Raw genomic sequence first — 23,930 nt, 5'->3', positions numbered from 1 at the left:
TCTATATCATGAAAAAAAAGTTATGCTTCCATATCATAAGGAATCAGGTTCAAATTCTGCCACCCATTAACTGTAAGTCACCTGCCCTTAGCACCTCATTTTTCTCAGCTGTAAAGTAGAGGTTTATATTAAAAGACATCCAAGATCCTTTGTCATTTAATGACAATTTCTAGTTTTGTCAAAAAATGTCCAGTTGCCAACATTCCACATACCTTTAAATTTTACTTCTGAATTTAATCCTTAGAGTATATCATAGCTAAAGCTCAGACTTTAGTTGATATTTAGTTGTGAAGAATGAAATTTAACTCTATTAATCTTAGTTTTACTTAGGCTTTTGTTGACAGGACTAAATTGCTTAAGGAAAGTCCTCAAAAATATTTCAATATTTCATATATTCAGAACTCCAATGAGAGCAGAAGTCCTAAAGAGTTTTCCCTATCAAATTACTTTTATTTCTAAACTGTAGGCAAAGGCCATGCTTTGCTTTTTAACTGTAACACTTTAGAACTAATTGGATATGGGCTTTATCAGATATGGGCTTATATATTATGAAATTTTAAAAGGGGAGAAGAGTCACAATGTAGCTTTTTTTTGTGGCTTTTTCATAATTTAAAAACCAAAATAAGTTTATTTACAAAAGAGAATCAAGCCACAGAAATAAGATACTTATAAAAGAATATGAGCTAGGGAATTCCCTGGTGGTCCAGTGACTGAGACTCTGAACTTTCCTTGCCAAGAGCACTGGTTCAATCCCTGATTGGGGAAGTAAGATCCCACAAGCTATATAGTGCAGTCAAAATTTAAAAAAAAAAAAAAAAAAAAGGAAGAAGAAGATGAGCCAAAAGGAAAGAAGATTGTGTTGTCCATTAAAATTTAAGGCCACTTTATACATCTCTATGTACCAATGGTAAGAATCTTCAAAAATATAAATCACTTTCAAGGATGGACAAAAAGGAGAAAGTTAAGAGAAATGAAAGTTTCATCAGGGGTTAAATGTCTATCTAAGCGGATACGTCTCTTCTTAGAACAACTCAGTATTCAGGACATCCAAAATAAAACAGAAAACAAACCCTCATAACTATAAAGGTCATCAAGAAGGACTGAATTTGAAAATAGATGAAAAAAATAGATGACAGAGGCTTAAAAAAGTGAGTGCACTTGAATAAAATACAACAGATGGCAAGACGAATGATTAAATGGAAGACCAAGAGGAAAGTAAGAAATAACATCAGAAACTATAGGCACAAGTGAATTTTATAAAATACTTTAGATTTTCAAAGTTTAACTCAAAACTTAGCATTAGCATTTATTGCTATAGCAATAATGTAGTTGAGTTAAACTTTGAAAATCTAAAGTATTTTATAAAATGTTTTTTACAAATGTTTACTAATGCTTCATTTCCATTTCCCCATAAAATAGCCACAGTTCTTTAGATGTTGTTATTAATTTCTTCATTAGTTTCTTCATTACAGCTGGGAAAACTGAGTATTAGAGAAGATAGGTGACCTTTGGGTGATTATGCAGCTCAAGAGTCATAGAACCAGGATCGGAAGCAAGGTCTCTGTTAAATTAAATTTTATGTTCTTTTTATAATACTGTGCTGCTCTGGAGAGTTCCTGCCACAAAACTGATTCAGTGAAGATTCGTTTTCCTTTCTTTAGGGCAACAGTTTGGCATATTCAAATGGTGTGTTCTCATCCTCACTCTGCCACTTACTGGCTTTGTGACGTTAGGCACTGTATCCAGTATTTCTAAGCCTTGGTGTCCTCATTTGTAAAATGATCTGATATCTACTTTTCAAGGTTATAGTAGGGAATAAATGTATGTAAAACTTCACTTGGAAAGAAATCTTTAAGGGGGAAAAAGAAATAGTTTGGAGGAAAGGTCCTAGTAAGAGATTCGTAGATCTGATCACATGAAAGTATCTTTGTGTTAAAAAATGAATGATATGAAAAGGCACAAAAAGCTAACTTATTTATAGATGTGTGTATATGTGTATATATATCTTATAGGTCAATAATCAATGCATAAAAGACCTAGCAAAGAAAAATAAAAAATACAAGGGGCAAAGTATATGAAAAAATATGCTTTTGAACTGTGATGTTGGATAAGACTCTTGAAAGTCCCTTGGACCACATGGAGATCAAACCAGTCAACCCTAAAAAGGAAATCAATCCTGACTATTAATTGGAAGGACTGATGCTGAAGCGCCAATACTTTGGCATCTGATGCAAAGTGCCGACTCATTAGGAAAGACCATGATGCTGGGAAAGATTGAAGGCAGGAGAAGGGGATGACAGAAGACAGAAGATGAGATGGTTGGATGGTATAACTGACTCAATGGACATGAGTTTAAGCTCCCAGAGATGGTGAAGGACAGGGAAGCCTGGCATGCTGCAGTTGATGCAGTTGCAAAGAGTCAGACATGACTGAGTGACTGAACAATAACAATTAATCAAAGAAACATAAAATAAAACAAGATACCACTTTTTATCTGTCAGCATGGCTAAAGGTTAAAAACAATAATCTTCTAAGCCAGTGGCTCACAAAATGCAGGGCTTCTCTACCTGCTCAGTTGGTAAAGAATCTGCCTGCAATGCAGAAGACCTCAGTTCAGTTCCTGGGTTGGGAAGATCTGCTGGAGAAGGGATAGGCTACCCACTCCAGTATTCTTGGGCTTCCCTTGTGGCTCAACTGGTAAAGAATCCACCTGCAATGCAGGAGACCTGGGTTTGACCCCTGGGTTGGGAAGATCCCCTGGAGAAGGGAAAGGCTACCCATTCCAGTATTCTGGCCTGGAGAATTCCATGGACTGTATAGTCCATGGGCTTGCAAAGAGTCAGACACAACTGAGCGAAATGTGGTCCCAGATTAGTACCATCAGTATCACCTGGAGACTTATTAGAAGTCAAATTCTAAAGCCTCACTGTAACTAAGTCAGAGATTTGGGGGCGGGGCCCAGAAATCTAACCCAGGAAGACTTCCAGGTGATTCTGATGCATGCTTAAGTCTGTGAAACTATTCTAAGCTGATGAGGGTGTAATGATAAAGGTGCCTCATATATTACCAGTAGAAGAGTAAATGCATACTCTTTTTACCATTCTCTGGAAAGCTTTTTGGCAATGTGTGTCAAAAACCTCAACACGTTCATATTGTTTGACCCCCCAAATTTCACTGTTAGGAATCTGCCCTAATGAAACGATGAGAAACAGAATTCTAGCATAATTAAAAATAGCAGAGAAGGGAAATAACCTAAATATCTAACTGTAAGGAAATGGTTTTAGAAAAATTATGGGGCATCTCTACGTGTGTGTGTATGAGTGAGTATGTGCATTGTGGTTTGTGTGTGTGTGTATAAAGGGATATACATAGGAGAGTAAACAGAGGTATATATGAAAAACAAGGTGCCTAGTTCTTTCACTGGGTTGTGGATTAACATTTACTTTATGCTGCAGGCAATTCAGGCAAAGTTAAGACACATGCACTCAAACAGATGCTCCGTTTTGGCTTATAGCAATCTTTTCTATATAACCCACATTATATTTTGGAAAATAGTGTTAACTGACACAGCAAAATCTGCTTTCCCTCTTGGTCTTCTGTGTCCATAGCTAGTGGTCACTTAGAGTAGGGACCGGTGTCCCCCTTGATTTCCCTGCTGCTAAAACTACTGCTCTATTCCAAACGATGTGGCTCTTTGTTTTTCAAAATCCTATCACTTATGAAGTGAGAGATTTAATTTTAAATCACAAAGTTTAGAAGTATGTTTTTAATATATTTGACATGTGTCTCAATTTGACTCAAATAGGTGTCAAAATATAAAAATGTGCCCTGTGCAATGACGCTGCAGCTGTACAATCAGGGTAGTACAAGTTGCTCCAGAGTCAAACCTGAGCTTAAACACCAGTGCCACTTTTAAATTTTGTGACCTTGACTTTTTTTTTAAAGTTCTTCTGATTTACAATCTCTATAAAATTGAAATGGTAATACTTTTTCAAAGTTTCTTTTGTGAAAATAAGTGAGGATATTCAGTGCCTAGTATAATGCCTTACACAATGACAATAACAGTCCTTAGCTCCTTTCCCTCTTTTTACCAAAGTCAGTTTAATATAACGAGTTGGTTGTAACTTTTGAAAAATTTTGAAGAGGTGAAAATAGAAAGCATTTTTCTGTAAAATTCAATGTGAAGAAACTTACTATAAGCATATTTGAAAATCTTCCTATTGAATAAATGCAAGTAAATAAGCTAAAATATTTCAGTAGTTTACAGCACTGTTGGCTTTAGGTAGAGAAATTGTAAATGATTTTTTTCTTTCCTTTGCTTTCTGACTCAGAAATAAAATTAATATTATTTTATATATAAACATTATAAAAATTAAATTAAATATTTAAAATATTAAATTTTAATATAAAAATAAGTTTTATAATTTAGTATGAAATAGTAGTTTCATACTCAGAAATAAAATTGTTCTCTTTGCTAATTTCTTTTATAACTGAAAGAGTAAAGGTTACCACTGAAAGAGTAAAGGCTGAGTAAAGGTTACCACTAAGAAGTTAAGGTTATGTTTGACATAAAACAACAAATTCTGTAAAGCAATTGTGTTTCAATTAAAAAATAAATTAATTAAAAATAAAAAAAGAAGTTAAGGGACAGAGTCCAGCCTCAGCCACTATTTGGCTGCAACTCACAAGCAACTCCAAGTAAGAATGACCCAGCTGAACCTGCAACGTTGGAGAAGACTCTTGAGAGTCCTTCAGACTGCAAGGAGATCCAACCAGTCCATCCTAAAGGAAATTGTTCCTGAATATTCATTGGAAGGACTGATGCTGAAGCTGAAACTCTAATACTTGGCTACCTGATGTGAAGAACTGACTCACTGGAAAAGACCCTGATGCTGGGAAAGATTGAAGGCAGGAGGAGAAGGGGACGACAGAGGATGAGATGGTTGGATGGCATCACTGACTCGATGGACATGAGTTTGAGCAAGTTCCAAGAGCTGGTGATGGACAGGGTAGCCTGGCATACTGCAGTCCATGGGGTCACAAAGAGTCAGACACGACTGAATGACTGAACTGAACTTAACTGACATATGTCTAATTTCTTCATTAAACTGAATAGCATATGATCCTGTCAAGGTTAAATCTACAAAAATGTATCTTAAATAAATGGCAATCATCTAATTTCCATAATACATATTAATAAAATGAATAACTGTATACTTATGGCTGGAGAAGGAAATGGCAGCCTACTCCAGTATTCTTGCCTGGGGAATCCCATGGAAGGGAGGAGCCTGGTAGGCTACAGTCCATGGGGTTGCAAAGAGTCGGACACGACTGAGCAACTTCACTTTCACTTTCTTTATGACTGGAGTTTATGGTGGTTCAGATGGTAAAGCATCTGCCTACAATGCAGGAGTCCTCAGTTAGATCCCTGGGTTGGGAAGATCCCCTGGAGAAGGGGATGGCATTCCAGTGTTCTTGCCTGGAGAATCCCATGGACAGAGGAACCTGGTGGGCTACAATCCACAGGGTTGCAAAGAGTCAGACATGACTGAGCGACTAACACTTTCACTTTCATACTCATAGCTGATTCACACTGTTGTAGAGCAGAAACTAACATAACATTGTAAAGCAATTATCCTCCAATTTGTAAAAAAAGTTCTATCAAAGGACTAAAAAAAGAAAACAAATCTTAATGATCTTGAAAATGGGGAAAAAACACAAAGTAATTTTTTTTTAACCTTTTGCCTGTGCGGCACAGCATGTGGGATCTAGCATCCTGACCAGGGATTGAACCATCACCCCCTGCACTGGCCGTGTGGAGTCTTAGCCACTGGACCACCAGGAAGTCCCCAAAACCATGTTACAGAAAACAGGCATAAGCTTTTGAATACACTGGCTAGTGAATAGATGATCCCCAAAACCATGTTACAGAAAACAGGCATAGCTTTTGAATACACTGGCTAGTGAATATATGAAAAGATGATTATTTCACTCATAAAGAAATACAATTGGATCAGCAATGAGGTACATTTCTCACCCATTAGATTAGCACAGTATCTGATGACTGAAAACAGATCAGAGAAGTAGATTCTCTCATATGCTGTTGGTGAGAACGTACATTGGTACAGTCTTTTTTCTATTTTTTATTTTTGGTACAGTCTTTTAAAGGGGCAAATTGATATTATCAAAGTATCAATGTGCAGTCTTTCAAAGAGCAATCCTATTTCTAGAAACCTATCCTATAAACTCAATAATACGCTATAATTTGTTAAATTTCTTCTCACTGAATATTTAAGACGTTAGGATGTTGCATCACAGTTTAATTGGAAACATTCTTTTTCTTTCTTGATAGCATGCAAAATAATAAGACTGGATAGTGTCCCTGCATTTATGAAATGTAGTATATGCAAGGGCATTTTATTGAAGCATTTTTTTTTTAACCTTAGAAAATTAGAAATGATCCAATGTCTATTAGGGGGAGAGCAAATAAATAGAGTATAGCACAACTATCCCCTAGAGAAGGAAATGGCAACTCACTATAGTATTCTCGCCTGGGAAATCCCATGGACAGAGGAGCCTGGAGGGCTACAGTCCATGGGGTTGCAATGACTTGGACACGACTTAGCAATTAACACTACTACTAGCACAATAATATAATGTAATACTCTGCAGCACTTACAAAGGATAAGGAAGGCAGCTTGGAAATAGGACCAAGATATGCTTTAAGTAAGTAAATGAGTTTTAAGTAAAGACATTAAGTTACAGTTTTGTATGTAAAGGGAAAAGCATGTGCATGTGTGAACTCAGGTACACGTTTACAAATGCACAGAAACTAGCTTTTCTGACTAAGCAATTTCATTAATTTGATGGTAAGAACATATCTGGAAAGAAAAAATTAATCTGATCAGAAAGTAATTATGAGCAGAAGAGCTTAAGATAAATTCACCTTTGTGCTGGCCCATCGTCTGCCTGCAAGGAAAGCTGTGACCAGCGTGCACAATCCTCCTGACCCAGGGAAACCAAAGTACGTGCTGCTGAACACAGCCAGCACAGACAGCCCCAAGACCAGGAATGCTCTCTTCCACACAAGCTTGTCCTAGAAGAGGAAAAAGGGTGGTTAGCTCAGTTATTTCATGCAACTGATTTCTAAGAATTGATTTTCCCATATTCAGGACTTAGTAGAAAATAAATATGTCTGTGTCTGAGCACATTAAGTGTGTGACGTAATATTTACTTTCTTTTCCTTAGTAAAAGTAGAGTCAGCACATGTATAAATGTAGGTTCCTCTCCCAGGAATACCAGCTATCCTTCTCTGCAGTTATCAAAGCAGAACTTCTCAGGCCTAAAGGCAACAGCAGAAAAAAGCACAAGGGCTTTGGGGACAGAGAGTCCGGGGTTAAAATTTTAGCTTTGGCACCACTGGTGTGTGTGGCTGGCCACATTACTTAAACTCTCCAAGATTTTCTTCCTCTTTCCCAAAAAGCAGTTACATAACAGGGATTCTGTGAAGGCTAAAGATATGTCATCTTTATGATTTTTAGGCTCTCTATTTAATTTGATGCTTTCTTGGTTTTTATTTCTAAATCTTTGAATATCAAGAGGCTTAAAAGACTGTAAAGTGAGAGTCGTTTTCTGTTGTTGATTTTTAAAGTCTTAGAAATGTGTACCTCTTTCCTTTCACTCTTCCCTGTTCGGCCTTTTAAGCTTCTTAGAAGAAGGCAGGCAAGGCTTCTAGAAGTGTTTGGCTTGGACGCATGCAAGCTCTGGCGGTGGATCACCTGGTTCATTCCCAGCTTCACTGCTCTCTAGCTGTGTGACCTTGCTCAAGTCCCTCATCTTTAAGCCTCAATTTCCTCATAAAATGGTCATATTAATAATACTCGTTTCATGAGTTAATGTATAGAGTGCCCTAGAATAGCACTTTACAACAGAATATTCAGTGAAGATGGAAATTTCTGTATCTACACTGTCTGCAGTAGTGTTCTTTTTTTTTTTTAACTGTATTACTGGAGTATAATTGCTTTACAATGTTGTGTTAGTTTCTGCTGTACAATAAAGTGAATCAGCTGTATGTATATACATATCCCCACCCTGTTCTATATCTGTGGTGATGTATAGCTAGTGGCTGCTATATTGAATAAGTGGCCCTTTTATTGTACATACCACATCACTTTCTACACAGGAAGTAAGCTATTATTTTCACTTTATTTTTTATTTAATTAGAAAATCCTATAATTTTCCTTTATTCATTCATAAAATCTTTTACAGACAATTTCAAATGGAGTTTTTTGGAGCACAGTAAAATTTCAAACCAACATACATTCTAGTAATGATAGTGTTAATGTTCTTACTTAAAGTTCTAGGTTAGGTAAGTTTCTAATTCTATTCAAAATGCTCTGAAATCTCAAAATAATGCCAGTTCTTATAGGGAAAAAAGACTTTTAATCTTTATCTATTCTAAGAGACTTAGGAGAGTAAAGGAAACAAAATCTTCGCTACTATTAAGAAATCATGATATACAGTAAGGAACTTTGATATCTTTGGTGAGAAATATTAGACTATATTATGATGAGATGTTAGGTCTATTTGATAGTATTAGAATCTAACGTATTTTGATATTAAAAAAGAGCCCCCAAAGCCATTTCATATCTTAATTTAGCTAAGTATCATGAATAATAGTAAAATTAAATTTAATAATTAAAATAAATACAAAGATATGTATTATAGTATTTTAGAACTGATGTTATTTGTTTTGCAGTAGAATTTGAAGCATACAGAATATAAGTTGGAGAAAAAAATTCCAGGACTGTCTTACAAACCTTACACATCTAACCCTCTTCATAAGCCTCATGGGCAGCACTGATATCTCAATGAGCAGAGTTAAAATAGTGAACTATTTTCTAAATCACATACTTCACATCAGCTTTCAGGAGAGTGTTCTAGAATGCTTCTCTAATGACATTTTATAGCACAACGTGCTCACAGATCATTTCTTACCTGGTCACTGCTTGGGAAATACTGAATAAAAAATCCAAGAACCAACCCAATCACCACACCAATGATCACCTCCAAAACGCCTTTGAGAACATTAAAAACCGTGGAGCCTTAAAAACACATAAAAAGAAAAACTTCAGCCAGAATTCTAAATCCATAAACACACAGAGTTTAGTCATTAACGTAAAGCATATAATTACATACAAGGAAAAATTTACAGATATTTCCTGCTCTCCACATTCTTCAAGTGTCTAATTAAATGGGCCTATATTAAGGAAAGTATGCATATTACTGGAGATAAATTTTAAAATAGGCATAAGCTATGAGTTGTGCACCTTTGTCTATGCTTACTTCAATATAAATTTATTTTATTATTTGCTAAGAAAATATGAAAGATAAAATTCACAAATCGGGGCTTTGTTCTATTGTATTATATGCATAGGCTGTGAGTAGACAGATCTAGTATTTAAACTTCCATTTAAGAGCTTGATATTTTACTAATAAATGCATATTGATTTTAGTAGCTCTAATATGTATAGAATACAGTAACTTATAAAAATTATTAGTTAGTTGTGTCTGACTCTTTGTGACCCCATGGACCATAGGCTGCCAGGCTCCTCTATCCGTGGGATTTTCCAGGCAAAAATGCTGGAGTGGGTTGCCATTTCCTTCTCCAGGGGATCTTCCCTGGCCTAGGGATCTAACTGGGGTTTTCTACATTACAGGCAGACTCTACCATCTGAGCCACCAGGGAAGGCCCCACGGTAATTTAAGAATCTGGCAATTAAAGTAAAACATCTTTTCTTACTACAATGAGTGCAGGGGACTTACCCCTTCTCAAATATTATTTCTAAGAGTAAATCTGAAAATAAATTATTTTTGAAATTGCTCTTGGAAGAGCCTTTGTTGCTTAGGCTCTTTGAAATAACATAATATAGAGGTAAGTAAACTATACTTTCCCCCATAGCAAACAGGGTTTAGGAAGCTTTAAAAAAATCTTTGCTAGCACATTGTGCAGAAAATTATACTAAAACTGCTCAACATACAAAGCCCTTCTCACATACTGTCCTAAGGAAATGTGTACCAACTAATTATGGTTTCTTGTTATTGTAGTTTCAGGTACAGAATATGCCACCCCAAAGTATTCCACTTTGGCATAAAGATTATTTTGAGCTGAAGGCAACTGGGAAGAAACAGATACAAGATAAGTTCTCTGCCTTCTCTCTGTTTGCTTTTAAAGGCAGGATATGAATGTGTAAAGCTGTCCCTCTCGCCTTTCTATCAGGAAGGACAGAAGTTAACCACCAAGGCAACTGGGAACCCTAATCAGCCCAGGGACAGCACCAGAGGAATCTACATAACAAACTGCTAAATCAGCCCTTATCTAACCATAGTTTGCTCATGTATTTTCCTTTTCACAATTTGTTGCCTCTAAAAGCTCGAAGTCCTTTTCCTTTATCTTGCATTTCTCTACAAAATTATTGTTGTTTGCTAGGATGCTATAGAAATCCCAATTCTAACCATCCCAAGTTACTCAGCAACTTCTATTCCTGTGTGTAAGCATGACGCACAGGCTAATAAACTGTGTTTCTCTTGTTAATCTGTCTTTGGTCAGTCTGATTTACTGGGTCCCAGTCAATGAACCCAAGATCAGTAGAGGGGAAACATCTTTTCCTCCTCTACAGTTTCAATTATCTCTTATTCAAAAAAAAAAAAAAAAAAAAAAGAGAGTGAGAGAGAGAGAAAGAATTCCTTGGTGGTACAGTGGTTAAAACTCTGCACTTTCTTTGCTGAGGGCCTCAGTTCAATACCTGGTCCAGGAACTAAGCTCCCATAAGCCTCATGATGCAGCCAAAAAACAAAACAAAACAAAAACTTAACTGCCGGGGTCCAGCCCCGGTGGATCCAGGGTGATTCAAAGGTGGGGACGGAGTCAGCTTCCTTGGAAAAATACATACTTAATTACAGATATATAGAGAGGTTAGAAACGGATAGTGTAGTAGGAAAATTAGTGGAGAAAAAGAGGCTGAATAACTTGGTTTACGTGGAATAGCATCCATGCTCCAGATGGGAATTCAGCCAGAAAAACGGGGAGCAAGAAAGAAGCGACCTGGGGGAATCAGTCTTTCTGGAAACTGATCCGATTTCTTTATTTTTGGGTTTGCTTATATACCTTTTGTTACACATAGGGATGAATACAGAGTCACGCGGGGGTCAGCAGTCCTGACCTTTATCAAAATCAGGTGCTTCACATAAAAAGGTCTTAGAGATTTTACATCATCTTCTGGCCATGAGACCTGCTGAGATTTTATGATCCTTTCTTTCTGATAACCAAAAAAACTTATTTCTTCCAAGGGTGTTTTTTCTTAAACCAGGCACCACCCTCCAAATAAAGTTACATTCCTATAGGGTGAGGGTGTAGTGAGTTCCAGTCAAGAAAGGAATTTATTTAACCCAAGGTTAACATGATTAATCTTAAAGGTTAATACTTATTTCTCCTATATGCTTAAAGGTTAATACTTATTTCTTCTATATGCTAGTTATATTCATTATAAGGGCAGGGAACATGGAGATTTAGCAGCAAACATCAGCCCAACAAATGAAAATCCTTTCACCAATGCTCCCCTTAAGATTTATTTAGTCTTAAGATAAAGTTACATTTTTACATAGCAAGGACACAGTGATTTATAACAAAGTACAGTGATCTATTACAAAAGAGAAAATTCAGTAACTCAAAAAGTCTAGTATTGCTACCTTAAAAACTACTATATTTCCTTTTCTATATTCCAAATACATTGATTAATATATTTCCAGGTGCTTAAGGATATGGAGGCCTGGCGGCAATCATTGACTCAACAATGAGAAAAGCCCTGTGCTAATTAAGACTTTCAAAATACTCCAAAACTCTCTGTGCTGTTTATGGTTGAGAGGTAGTAAACAATCATGTGCGTAGTGGCAGGAGTATGTATAATCCTGTCACACAAGCTAGTCTGTCAGCAGAGAGGTTTGACCTGAGACACCCTGTCATACCCAGGGCAGGGAATTAGCAGCAATTATTGGCACAACAAATGAAAAACCCTTCACCCATATAATTCCTAACCAACCCACTATACTGACAATTTCCAACTTCCCAAAAGAATTTGCCTTTAGTAAGTCTAAAACATCTCGTGCCTCTCAGGTTGGGAGGCTGTAAACAATCACATGTGGCTGGACGACCCTATACAGGCGGGCTAGATAACCTTCAGAGGAGTCCGTAAGCTGAAACACTCTTGTCATGCCCAGGAATTTTTATTGCCTTGGAGCTGCACGTTAACTCCTTCTCCGAGAGAAATGGTGATGGGGGAGAGCCCCCGTAAAGTCAGAGGTGTAGGTGAGAGCATAAAACAGACTCTGGTTTTGGGGTTAGATGCTCAGGAACAGGGGGGTTCCTGAGGCTTGATCACACCTTTGCGTATGCCAAGCCTCCTTCCTCATGACCTTTGCCATGGGCGGAGTTCCTCACGCTGGCCCCCGGCACTTAACCTCTGTAGTGATTTTTGTTTAGCAGGACAGCTTTCTGTTAGGTAATGGTGTGACTGTCAAAAGCATCTAGCTGGGATAGTAGCCCAAGTCTTGAGCTCATATGATAATTTACTATATATTTTCAATTTACTATAAATGTGTAGAAAGGAACCACTTAGTTTCAGTCTCTGATATCGTGTGTGAATGCATGCTAAGTCATTTCAGTCATGTCTGACTCTGTGACCCCATGGACTGTAGCCTGCCAGGCTCCTCTATCCATGGGATTCTTCAGGCAAGAGTACTGGAATGGGTTGCCATGCCCTCCTCCAGGGTCTGATAAAGTAAGTTCGTTTAAAAAAAGACTTCTTATGTCCTGCCTCTGGTAATTCTGATTTAGTAAATCTGACAAGGCTTGGGACCCACATTGTAAAGACACTGCAGGGAGTTTCCATTCAAAAGGCCTAAGGACCACACTTCATGTGGCAGGGCAGAGGGAACACAGCATTGCTGACTGCGAAGGTTGTTCAGGCTATCCACAGCCCCTAGCTCTGCAGACCCTCCTCATTGCTCTCCCTGCCCTGCTCTTGCCCATCCCCTGGGATTTTAATGCAAACTCTAAAGCCATGGTTTCTATTCCCAGAGGTTCTGATTTAATTGGCCTAAAGGTGGTAGTACCTAACATGAGTATTTTCAAAAACTCCCCAGGTAATATTAGTGTGCAGCTGAGGCTGACAATCATTATTTTAAAGGTGTATATATCAGGAAAACAATGAGAACATACTTCTGGATAGGTACAGCAGAATTAGAAGAGACAAAGTATAGATCTGACTTAACAGGTAAGTGGGAATCCTTGTTGCATTTTTTTTTTTTTTTGGCTGCACCACACAGCATGTGGGATTTTAGTTCCCCAACTAGAGATTGAACCCACACCTCCTGCATTGGAAGGGTGGAGTCTTAACCACTGGACCATCAGGGAAGTCCCCCTCATTGATTCTCAAATAGGAAGGTAACCTTATGAAAGCCATGTTTTGACAAGATCAATGTTCCCATGACATACGGCAGGGACTGTATATATTTGACAACTTTGGGGCAACAGGAAGAGATGAAGTTCTAGGTAATCGGCAGAAATCGTACGTAACCAAACGAACAAAAAAAATAGGGACAATAACTACAGCAGGGTGGAGAGCCTGAAAATCCATGACCTTCTAAGAAGGTGTGTTCCTGTGAGATAATCTGAAGATAATTATAATTAAGCTACAACTACATTTTGCCAATAGTATGAAACCACAAATCTTATCTCCCAATCTTGGACATGGATTAAAAAATGAACTTAAATTTATGCTGTACCAAAGGAGAGTGAAAGTGTTAAATAATACCGGGAGAGAAAAAACAGCCTTCTCTTTTTATTACTACTTAAAATATAATGTGTCCATATCAAACACTGAGTATTAAAAAGATACCCATTAAAATCATTTGCTGCTATTACACATTAAATGTTAAAACTGTTCCTGTTTTAGAAGAGTGCTGTTTCTTCCATTTGGCCTGCTCTCTGTCATTGCGCTCGTTGAAAATCTCATCCCTTGTGTGAGGTCTCCAAGACCGAACTTTCCCAGAGGCTCCATGCAAAAGCTGTTCTAATCCTTCTTTAAACTCTGAAAATTTGAGTCTCCCCTTATTGAACTTATCAGACTGCTCGAGTAGTTTCTGTCTAGATGGTGAAGAAAGTAAAGACAGGAAGCTACTGGTCCTGTCTTAGGAATGGAACTAACTCTTGGGAGGTGACTTTTTCTATTTTAAGTTGCCTTTATCAAGCAACTATGCCATGCTTGTAACATCATAACCTATGTCTTTAGAGCGTGAGAGAACAGCACGTTGTGAATGGATCAGTGTACCTGTGGAGAAGGCCATGCCCAGGCAGGTGTTGAAGCCAGTGATGGCCAGAATGTCATCGAAGCTGCCAGCAGCCATGAGTAAGGTGGGGATGCCTTTCTCAACACCATAACCTCCTTCCTGCAAAAGGAGCATTGAAGGGACCACGACAGCTGGAGACACAGCACCTAAAACAAAACTAAGCAGGCAGTGCTTTAGGCATTTATGACAGCATCTTACTACTATTGCTGTTGTTATTAAAATTATAGTGCCCACTACTCTTTTAAAGATTATACTTTAGAAAACTATAGCCTTTCAGACAGCAGCAAAGAACCAAACCAGAAACATACGCACACATACAAGTTCCACAGAACACTTTTTCAAATTGTGGCTATGGATAATCTACATTGGAATTACTTAGGTTGCCTAAAAATATCTATTCATGAGTGTTATAAAAGACCTATTGGAGTTATGCCCCAGGAATCTTTTTTTAAAAAAGAAAAATGAAAAACCATTCATGGTATGACGTCTGAAAAACACAGACACAGACTTTTTGAATTGGAACTCACTAAAATTAGGCATTCTAGGACTTTGTATGTAAAATAAAATAATACATTAGAAGGAGAAGGCTGTAATGACACTGACTGTGATACTCATCATGGGAGCAGTAGAAACAGCAGAAAGCGTTTTAGAGAGCTTACGGCATGCCAAACACTATTTTAAGTATTTTATATATATTAAGCAAATTAATTCTCACAATAACTCCATGAAATACTTATAGTAATTATCTTCATTTTTGCAAATGGATAAATTGAGGCACAAAGAGGTTAAATAACTTGACAAGTAAGTTATTTGTGTAATGCAAAGTCACAGAGCTGGGATTTGAATCCAAGCCATGTAGCTCCAGGGTTGTAACCCTGAGAAGCAAGAATTTACTTCTTGTCTACTCACTAGCACTAAATTCTTACTAAGTACTTTCATATTTATTTGCATCTTATGGCTCTTAACCACATAATCAAAACAGTCTGGTGACAGAAGAAGGAGGAAAACAATGCTGAATGTTGATCACTGTTACTATATTTTTTATTCTTTGTACAGACTCTCAGATGAGACCTGGCATGTCTCTCACTAACAAGGAATCACACAGAGGTAAAAGATCACGATTTCTTCAATAATTTATTATAATCACTGCAAAAGTGAGACATCTTTGCTCTTTCTGCACGGGTGCTCAGTTGTGTCTGACTCTTTGAGACTCCAAGGACTACAGCCTGCTAGGCTCCTCTGTCCATAGAATTTTCCAGGCAAGAATTCTGGAGTGGGTTGCTGAATTTCCTTCTCCAGGGCATCTTCCCAATCCAGGGATCAAACCCAGGTCTTCTGCATCGACAGGTGGATTCTTCACCACTTGTGCCACTTGGGAAGCCCATAAAGTTAGACATACACTATTACACATACTATACTTTGAAGCTAATATTTAGATTATGCTAGAACATCAGCTGAAGAACTGATGCTTTTGAACTGTGCCATTGGAGAAGATTCTTGAGAGTCCCTTGGAGATCCAACCAGTCCATCCTAAAGGAAATCAGTCCTGAATATTCATTGGAAGGACTGATGCTGAAGCTGAAACTCCAATATTTTGGCCACCTGATGCGAAGAACTGACTCATTGGAAAAGACCCTGATGCTGGGAAAGATTGAAGGCAGGAGGAGAAGGGGAAGACAGAGGATGAGATGGTTCGCTGGCATCACTGACTCAATGGACATGAATTTCAGCAAACTCCGGGAGTTGGTGATGGACAGGGAGGCCTGGTGAGCTGCAGTCCATGGGGTCCAAAGAGTCGGACACGACTGAGTGACTGAACTGAACTGAAGAACACCAGTGATGTATTTTCTGATGTTCTCAAGAAAATGCTATCATGTATTCTCCTGTAAGGAATCAGTAAAAGCACTAAAATGTCTGTGCATATTTTCATACAACAACAACAAAAAAATCATGAATTACCCCAGCATGAATCCCCATTGCCATGGTAAACCCATGAGGAAGTGGGCCAGGACAGCAGATGTACATGCCTCTGTGAGACAAGGACCCAAGGATAACCTTACACAAACACCCTTCAACTTCTTCAGGGCCTGAAATATAAACACAGACATATTAAAATAATTCTCTGAAGACCTGCAGAGATTATGACCTTAATTGCTTTTGCAATTAATGTGTACTCAGATCATCACACATTTTCTGGGAATGTTCTGCTTAGAACATCCTGTGTTCTAAGTGTTTAGAGAAAGCTTATCCATTCCTCATAGCAGCCCTACGATACAGGTAATATCATTATGCCCATTTTGAAGATGTGCTTATGCAAAAAGGCACACGTTAAAGTGCTTGGCCTCAGATCACGACATCAGTGAGCTGTGGACCTAGGTTTTCACCCAAGCAGGCCGCTTCCAGTGTCTGTGTTCATAATCCACACACTAGCTGGTTTAATCCTCTCAGGTTTAGCTTTATTTATAATCTGTGGTCCCCAAATGAGGCTTGGGTGAAAACCTTTATCCCCCAAAATATTCATTCCCACAATCAAAACATACATGTAAAAAGCATTAATAAAACCCATACTTGAGACTCATTCTATATACAAGGCAAGTTTCCTGAGCCAGTACTCAGCCCTAAAAACTTATATGAGGCTTTGCCCACCAAAAATGACATCTCCTCTCTCTCAGGCATCATCTCTAACTACAGCCAATATCTCTGTCAGAGAAGTGGAGGATCTTTATTCTTGGTGTTGTCGCCACACAGTAACTCCACTTTTCTCCAAGCGAGAAGAGGCAACATCTTCTGGAGCATTCCTGCATGGACTCTCCTCTTGTCCTGAGAATGTCATGCAGCATCCACCCCCATTCCCAAATCTCAGTGATTCTAAATACTGGCAGTAGTGAAGGAGCAAAATTCCTAGTCAATAATTAGGAATCTGTACTTCGTACATTTGAGTCAAGCCCAAGGCCAGCGCGGACCAGTATGACAGACAGGGCTATGCTTCTCAAAGCAGAAGACCACTTGTGCTTGATCTGTATGTTATCACTGATGACAGGGATATTTCTGATGAGAAAGCCAGCAAGCAGCATGCCTAGAAAGGAGAGGTCAACAATTCTTTAGTTTTCAAATAAAGGCAGTAAGTTTTGGCATTTTAGCTATAAAAGAGACAACCCTATAATCCTAGGTAGGTAATATCAATACTTTCTTTTTTGCTTATTCATTAGGTGAAATTAGGCTAAACTTTTAACTAAAAAAATGAAAATAATATAATCAATTAGAGGAGCTAATGTAAGGTTTTAATATGCAGATTAAAACAACAGATTAGAATAATTAATAATTCCTAATCTGAACCTGAAAGGGAGAAACAGGATGCAGTATTTGGAAAATGTGATCAAATTCTAAATGTAAAAAATTTTTAATACAACGTCCAGTTTAGTCATCTCTGTGTAAAGAGCAAATAGCTTCTGAAATTATTGGCTATGTCAGGTTACCAGAAATATCAATAAATACCTATATGGATTCTATTTTACCTTCACATAGTTTAATTTAAAAACACATAACCTGCTGTGCAAAGGCTTAAAGTGAGTTTTGATGAAATATGACATGCTCTGTCACTTCAGGTGGTAACTCTTTTTTCACTTAGCCATTCAACAGTCACCAAATGCCTTCAGTGTTTCACATACTATAATAGGCATTAGAGATATAATAATGAACAAAAACTGGATACCACACCTCAACAAGCTTTCAGCCTCTAGGGGAGCAAGACAAATTGACAAAGTGACTTTTACAGAAGCACGAGGAGGCACTGTATGAGCTGAGATGGAAGGGGTGAGTGAGAAGGGCCCCAAGGAGAGGAAGAGGGGTGAAGAGTCTGAGGAGCTGAAAACTCTCTGAAAGAGACAGCAGTTTCTTCCAAGGTATGAAAAAGAAGTGTGACATTTTGGGAAGGGCAGGTAGCTGAGTGTGACTGAGTAGTTTGTGAGGGAATCCTGCCCTCAGTGATAACACCACATGTACCAAGGGAAATACTTCTCCAGCAGATACTGTGAGGCTTCTAGCCTCTGTTCTCCAGCACTGCCCTCTTCTCACCGTGCCCTTATAAGCATCACCCGTTAAATGACTGGACACATTTATGAGTGTTGGGATGTCTTGAATATAAGCTATGAGAACAGAAAAGAAATCACCAGTGTACTTTTTTGTGACTTGCTCCTGACGCAGATAGGTAAAGAAGCACCCCTCCCAGGCATATTTCATTACTGACATTTCATCTGGAAGAGGTCTCTAAGTTCTGAATTCTGCGGTCATGGTCTTTCTAGAATTTGTGAAGGTAATAACTGGCCCACAATAACTATTTTAAAAAGAATAATTATAAGAATAATACATGCCTATGGTGATGGACAGGGAGGCCTGGCGTGCTGCGATTCATGGGGTCTCAAAGAGTCAGACACGACCGAGCGACTGAACTGAACTGAACTGATGGTAAAATTAAAAATTACTGACGAGGATAAAGTGACAAGTATATGCCCTCCCTCAATTGCAACTTTTGATCTTCATTCCTCAAAGGTTTGTTTCCACTGTTAAGGATTTTCTGTCCACTTTCAGAAAGTTTCAATACCTATTCAAGCATGCCTCTGTGTGTGTGTGTATGTGTGTGTGCGTGTGTGTCTGTGTGCTGGACACAAATAAAAGCACATTTATATACCACTGTATATTTTCCTCATTTAATAATATATCCTGGACATATTTCTACTGAGGTGTGCACATACATACACACACACACACGAGCACACGAGCATATGTTTATGCATATGTGTGTGTGTCTGTATTTGCCTTATAAGGGCCAAACCTTTATGATACCCTGATGATACAGATATGAGCTAGACCAACAGGGTCTTTGTCCACATGGAGTTACATATTTGTAGGTTTGTATAATTATATCCACAGGATAATTTCTAGCAGTGGAAATATTAAGCCCTAAGGTACAGGCATATTTCATATTTATGGATACTGATGAATTAGCAAGTCCAAAACATTGCACTAACCATATATTTTATTAGTATGTCAATTGTTCCTCCTGAAACTTGAAATGCGGATCTAAACCAGCCCTAAATTATGATAGCATGTAACTACCCGAAATCAAAAAGAATAATAATCTAATATGTTACGAGGCTTTCTTGGAATTTTAAGGTAGAAGGGAGCATTTTTTGTTCCCCAATGAAAGTGAAAGTTTCCCTGGGACTCAGTGTCCTTTGCCAGTGGTCTGGGTTGCTGGGGCCACCTGACAGCAACTTGGCTGTGTCCTCTTCTTGCCTTTAAGCCCACGTGGGCCTCTCCCTTGGTTGTGGAAGAAAGAACACCTCCTTTGATGGAGGACTGTTATTCTTTTTTTCTTAATATGTATTATGGAAATTTTTTTCAATAATAATTTGCTTCAAAAAATCTTGGAAGTAGATGGCCAAATAAGATTGGCCATGAATTGATAACTCTTGAATATTTAAAAATATTTCCATTTAAGAATAAAAAAGAATAATACTCTATTAAGAAAGGTGTTCTTTCCTCCACAACCAACAGAGAGGCCCAAGTGGGCTTACAGGCCAGAAAAAGAACATTCAAATAAAAATCATCAGCACGGACCATTGGCAAAGGAAAGTGGTCCAGGGAAATTGCCTTCACATTAATTTTGGGAACAAAAAATGCACTTTCATCCTCCATGGCCAGCCATTATTTCTTCTTTAAGTCTTTAAAAAAATATTTATTTATGTATTTATTTTGGTCGTGTTAGGTATTAGTGGCAGCACATGGGATCTTCAGTTGCAGCGTGTTGGATCTAGTTCCCTGACCAGGGATTGAACCTGGGCCCCTGACTTGGGAATGTAGAGTCTTAGACATTGCACCACCAGGGAAGTCCCTCTAGCAATCATTCAATGAGTTTTTGAAAATATAGACCAGGCAATTAGCATACACATCTATCATAACAAGCCTTTATGAATTCAGATAATGTTCCAGTAACACATTCTGTCATAACAAGCCTTTATGAATTCAGATAATGTTCCAGTTTCAGATCCTGGCCCTATTACAATAGTGATTTGAGTGACACTTAGTAGTAAAGAATCCACCTGGGATGCAGAAGATGCAGGAGACGTTGGTTAGTTCCCTGGGTTGGGAAGATGCCCTGGAGGAGGAAATGGCAAGCCATTCCAGTATTCTTGCCTGGAGAAACCCCACTGACAGAGGAGCCTTGTGGGTAACAGTTTATAGGATGGCAAAGAGTTGGACATGACTGAAGCAACTGAGCACACACTGCTACAATAAGAACTGGTAAACTTTTTTCTGTTACAAGTGTTAACACTGCAAAAAGGGACATCACATGTATCTGATGTAAGATACATCAGATATGTGACCTTCCAGAATAGTTTCAGTTACCCCAGAAGATTTCACGTGATCTCAAAGCCCAGGGATGTACCACTTGGCTACATGGTATATTTTGTTGTAATAAAAGGCACAGAATGGGGAAAAAAGATGAAGTACAAAGCGCTTTTTCATGGATTCTGGAACAGCAGTCTCAACTTAGGTCACATATTAGAATCACTTGGGGAGCTTTTAAAAATTCTGATGCCCAGGGCATATAGCGTATCAATTAATTCAGAATCTTTGGGCACCAGCTTTTAAAAAACTTCCTGAAATGATTCCTATGTGATTGAAAATTATGATTATTAGACTATTTGAAAAACCCAAGAGAACTTATTGGGGTTCCCTGGTGGGGAAGCAGCAGTCCTAGGTTTGATCCCTGAGTCGGGAAGATCCCCTGGAGGAGGAAATGGCAACCCACTCCAGAATTCTTGCTTGGAGAATTCCATGGACAGAGGAGCCTGGCTGGCTATAGTCCACGGGGTTGCAAAAGAGTCAGACACGACTGAAGTGACTAACTCTCTCTCTCTCTAAACAAATTATTAGAAATGCAAAATCTCAGGTCCCATCCTTAGATCTACTTAATTAGAAGCTGCATTGTAACAAGGTCCCAAGGTAATTTTTCTATGATAAAGTTTGAGAAACACTGATTTAGATATATGAGTCAGCAAACACTTCCTGCCGAGGGCAGATCAGATAAGAGACATCTTAGATTTTGTGGGCTGCAGGGTCTCTCACAACTTCTCAACTCTGCACTGTGGTGTGAAAACAGCCAGACAATATGCAGAGGAATGAGCATGGGTACATTCCAATAATATCTTATTTACAAAAGAGATGGATTGCCAACCTTTTATCATAGCACACAGGCATAGTTAGGGCTTCTCTCATAGCTCAGTTGGTAAAGAATCTGCCTGTAATGCAGGAGACCCCAGTTTGACTCCTGAGTCAGGAAGATCCCCTGAAGAAGGGATAGGATACCTACTCCAGTTTTCTTGGACTTCCCTTGTGGCTCAGCTGGCAAAGAATCCACCTGCAATGTAGGAGATCTGGGTTCGATCCCTGGGTTGGGAAGATCCCCTGGAGAAGGGAAAGGCTACCCACTCCAGTATTCTGGCCTGGAGAATTCCACGGAAGGTCACAAGAGTCAGACACAACTGAACGACTTTCACTTTCACTTCACAGGCATATCTAGAAACAACTCATTTTAACAACAATGCCATTAATAAACTTTAGAGAATAAAAAGCACTCGTGATAAATAATATAAATTAAGCAAAAAAAAGAAAAAAAAAACCCCAAACACAAAAACCCTGTGCTGCTAAGTCGCTTCAGTTGTGTCCGACTCTGTGCGACACCATAGACGGCAGCCCACTGGGCTTCCCCATCCCTGGGATTCTCCAGGCAAGAACAGTGGAGTGGGTTGCCATTTCCTTCTCCAATGCATGAAAGTGAAAAGTGAAAGTGAAGTTGCTCAGTTGTGTCAGACTCTTCATGACCCCATGGACTGCAGCCTACCAGGCTCCTCTGTCCATGGGATTTTCCAGGCAAGAGTACTGGAGTGGGGTGCCATTGCCTTCTCCACAAAAACCCTGTAGTTTTACCTAACATTGAAAAATATATTAAGAAATAGTGCATGATAAGATGTAAATAACTTTGACTTCCCTGGTGGCTCAGTGGTAAAAAACCTGCCTGCTGGTGCAGGAGACACGGGTTCTATCCCTAATCTGGGGAGATCCCACATGCCTCAGAGTAGCTAAGCCTGGGTGCCACAATTACTGAGCCTGCACTCTAGAGCCCGGGAACCGCAACTCAGCTACTGATGCCCGGGTGCCCTAGAGCCAATGCTTCGCAACATAAGACGCCACCACAATGACAAGCCCAGGCACCACAACTAGAGAGCAGTCCTGCTTGTTGCAACTAGAGAAAAGCCTGCGCCGTGATGAAGGCCCAGCACAGCCAAAAATAAAATAAGTGATAAATAATTCTCTTAAAGATGTAAATAACTCTAGTTCTTTTTATATTCAGCTTCAACTGCTGACCACAGAGGAGCTTCCCAGGTGGCACTAGCGGTAAAGAATCTGCCTGATTCTTTGGGTGGGTTTGATCCCTGGGTCAGGAAGATCCCCTGGAGGAGGAAATGGTAACCCACTCCAGTATTCTTGCCTGGGAAACCCCATGGTCAGAGGAGCCTGGTGGGCTACAGTGCATGGGGTCACAAAGTGTCAGACATGACTGAACTGCTGCTGCTGACCACAAATTCAAAAGCAAATATATTCATTGTCCTCGCTAACATAAAATAACAGAAAACAATTTGACTCAGGAAATGTGTGCAAATATATCTGTATGTGTAAAAGGTATGCAATTTTAAAATAAAAGTGATTTATGTATCTGTTAGAAAAGGACACAAAATCTCTTTTGTGGTAGAATGAAAGTAGTAAACTAAAATTTTATAACATTGAATTTTTAGAAGAAACATTAAAGATACAACATCCAGTGTGAAAACTAATTTTCATGTGTATCATGTTTGGAAAGTTTGGATGCCCAATAATATGCTGGTAAATGCTTAATAAGTAGGTCTCCAAAGAAGTGTGTGTATTTACATGTATATATTTACAGATTTGTTATAAATTTTACTGATATAAAGGATGTACAGAATATAGTTTATAAATATACAACAATCATCACTGTGTCTGACTCTTTGTGACCCAATGGACTGTAGCCCACCAGGTTCCTCTGCCATGGAATTCTCCAGGCAAGGATACTGGAGTGGGTTGCTGTGCCCTCCTCCAGGGGATCTTCCCAACCCAGGGACTGAACCCAGGTCTCTTACACTTCAGGCAGATTCTTTACCAATTGAGCTACCCAGGAAGCCCCAAATTCTATGTAGCCAACTGATTTTCACAGAATGCTGTCATTATTTTTCATTGTTGAACTCCATATTCATAACCAACTATGGTTGCAGTTCAACCATGGACTGACAAAATCACATTACAAATAAATGTTTGTCTACTATCTGGTTTAGCAAAGAAATCACGTATATCACTTATGAGTGAGTATAGTGATATCAGGAATATTGGTTGATAGTTTTGTTTGTGTTAATGAATAAGATGAAAATGAAAATGTATGTTGGAAC

General features: G+C 38.6%; 1 protein-coding gene across 3 annotated transcripts in view; it reads right to left on the bottom strand.

The window, feature by feature from the left end:
- The window catches only part of SLC9B2 (solute carrier family 9 member B2), a 63,629-nt gene that overhangs the window by 17,286 nt on the left and 22,413 nt on the right, over positions 1-23,930 (bottom strand). For all 3 annotated transcript variants that reach the window (XM_005681360.3, XM_013964489.2, XM_013964488.2), the window contains 5 exons: positions 17,340-17,482; positions 16,366-16,493; positions 14,388-14,563; positions 8,998-9,104; positions 6,947-7,096 (listed from right to left, as the gene is read on the bottom strand). In XM_005681360.3, the coding sequence (XP_005681417.2) occupies positions 6,947-7,096; positions 8,998-9,104; positions 14,388-14,563; positions 16,366-16,493; positions 17,340-17,482 (704 nt within the window). The remainder of the gene's footprint in view (positions 1-6,946; positions 7,097-8,997; positions 9,105-14,387; positions 14,564-16,365; positions 16,494-17,339; positions 17,483-23,930) is intronic.

This window comes from Capra hircus, chromosome 6 (genome assembly GCF_001704415.2).
Source record: "Capra hircus breed San Clemente chromosome 6, ASM170441v1, whole genome shotgun sequence".
In the NCBI taxonomy this organism is placed as follows: domain Eukaryota; kingdom Metazoa; phylum Chordata; class Mammalia; order Artiodactyla; family Bovidae; genus Capra; species Capra hircus.
This window is presented reverse-complemented; position numbering and strand designations above follow the sequence as displayed.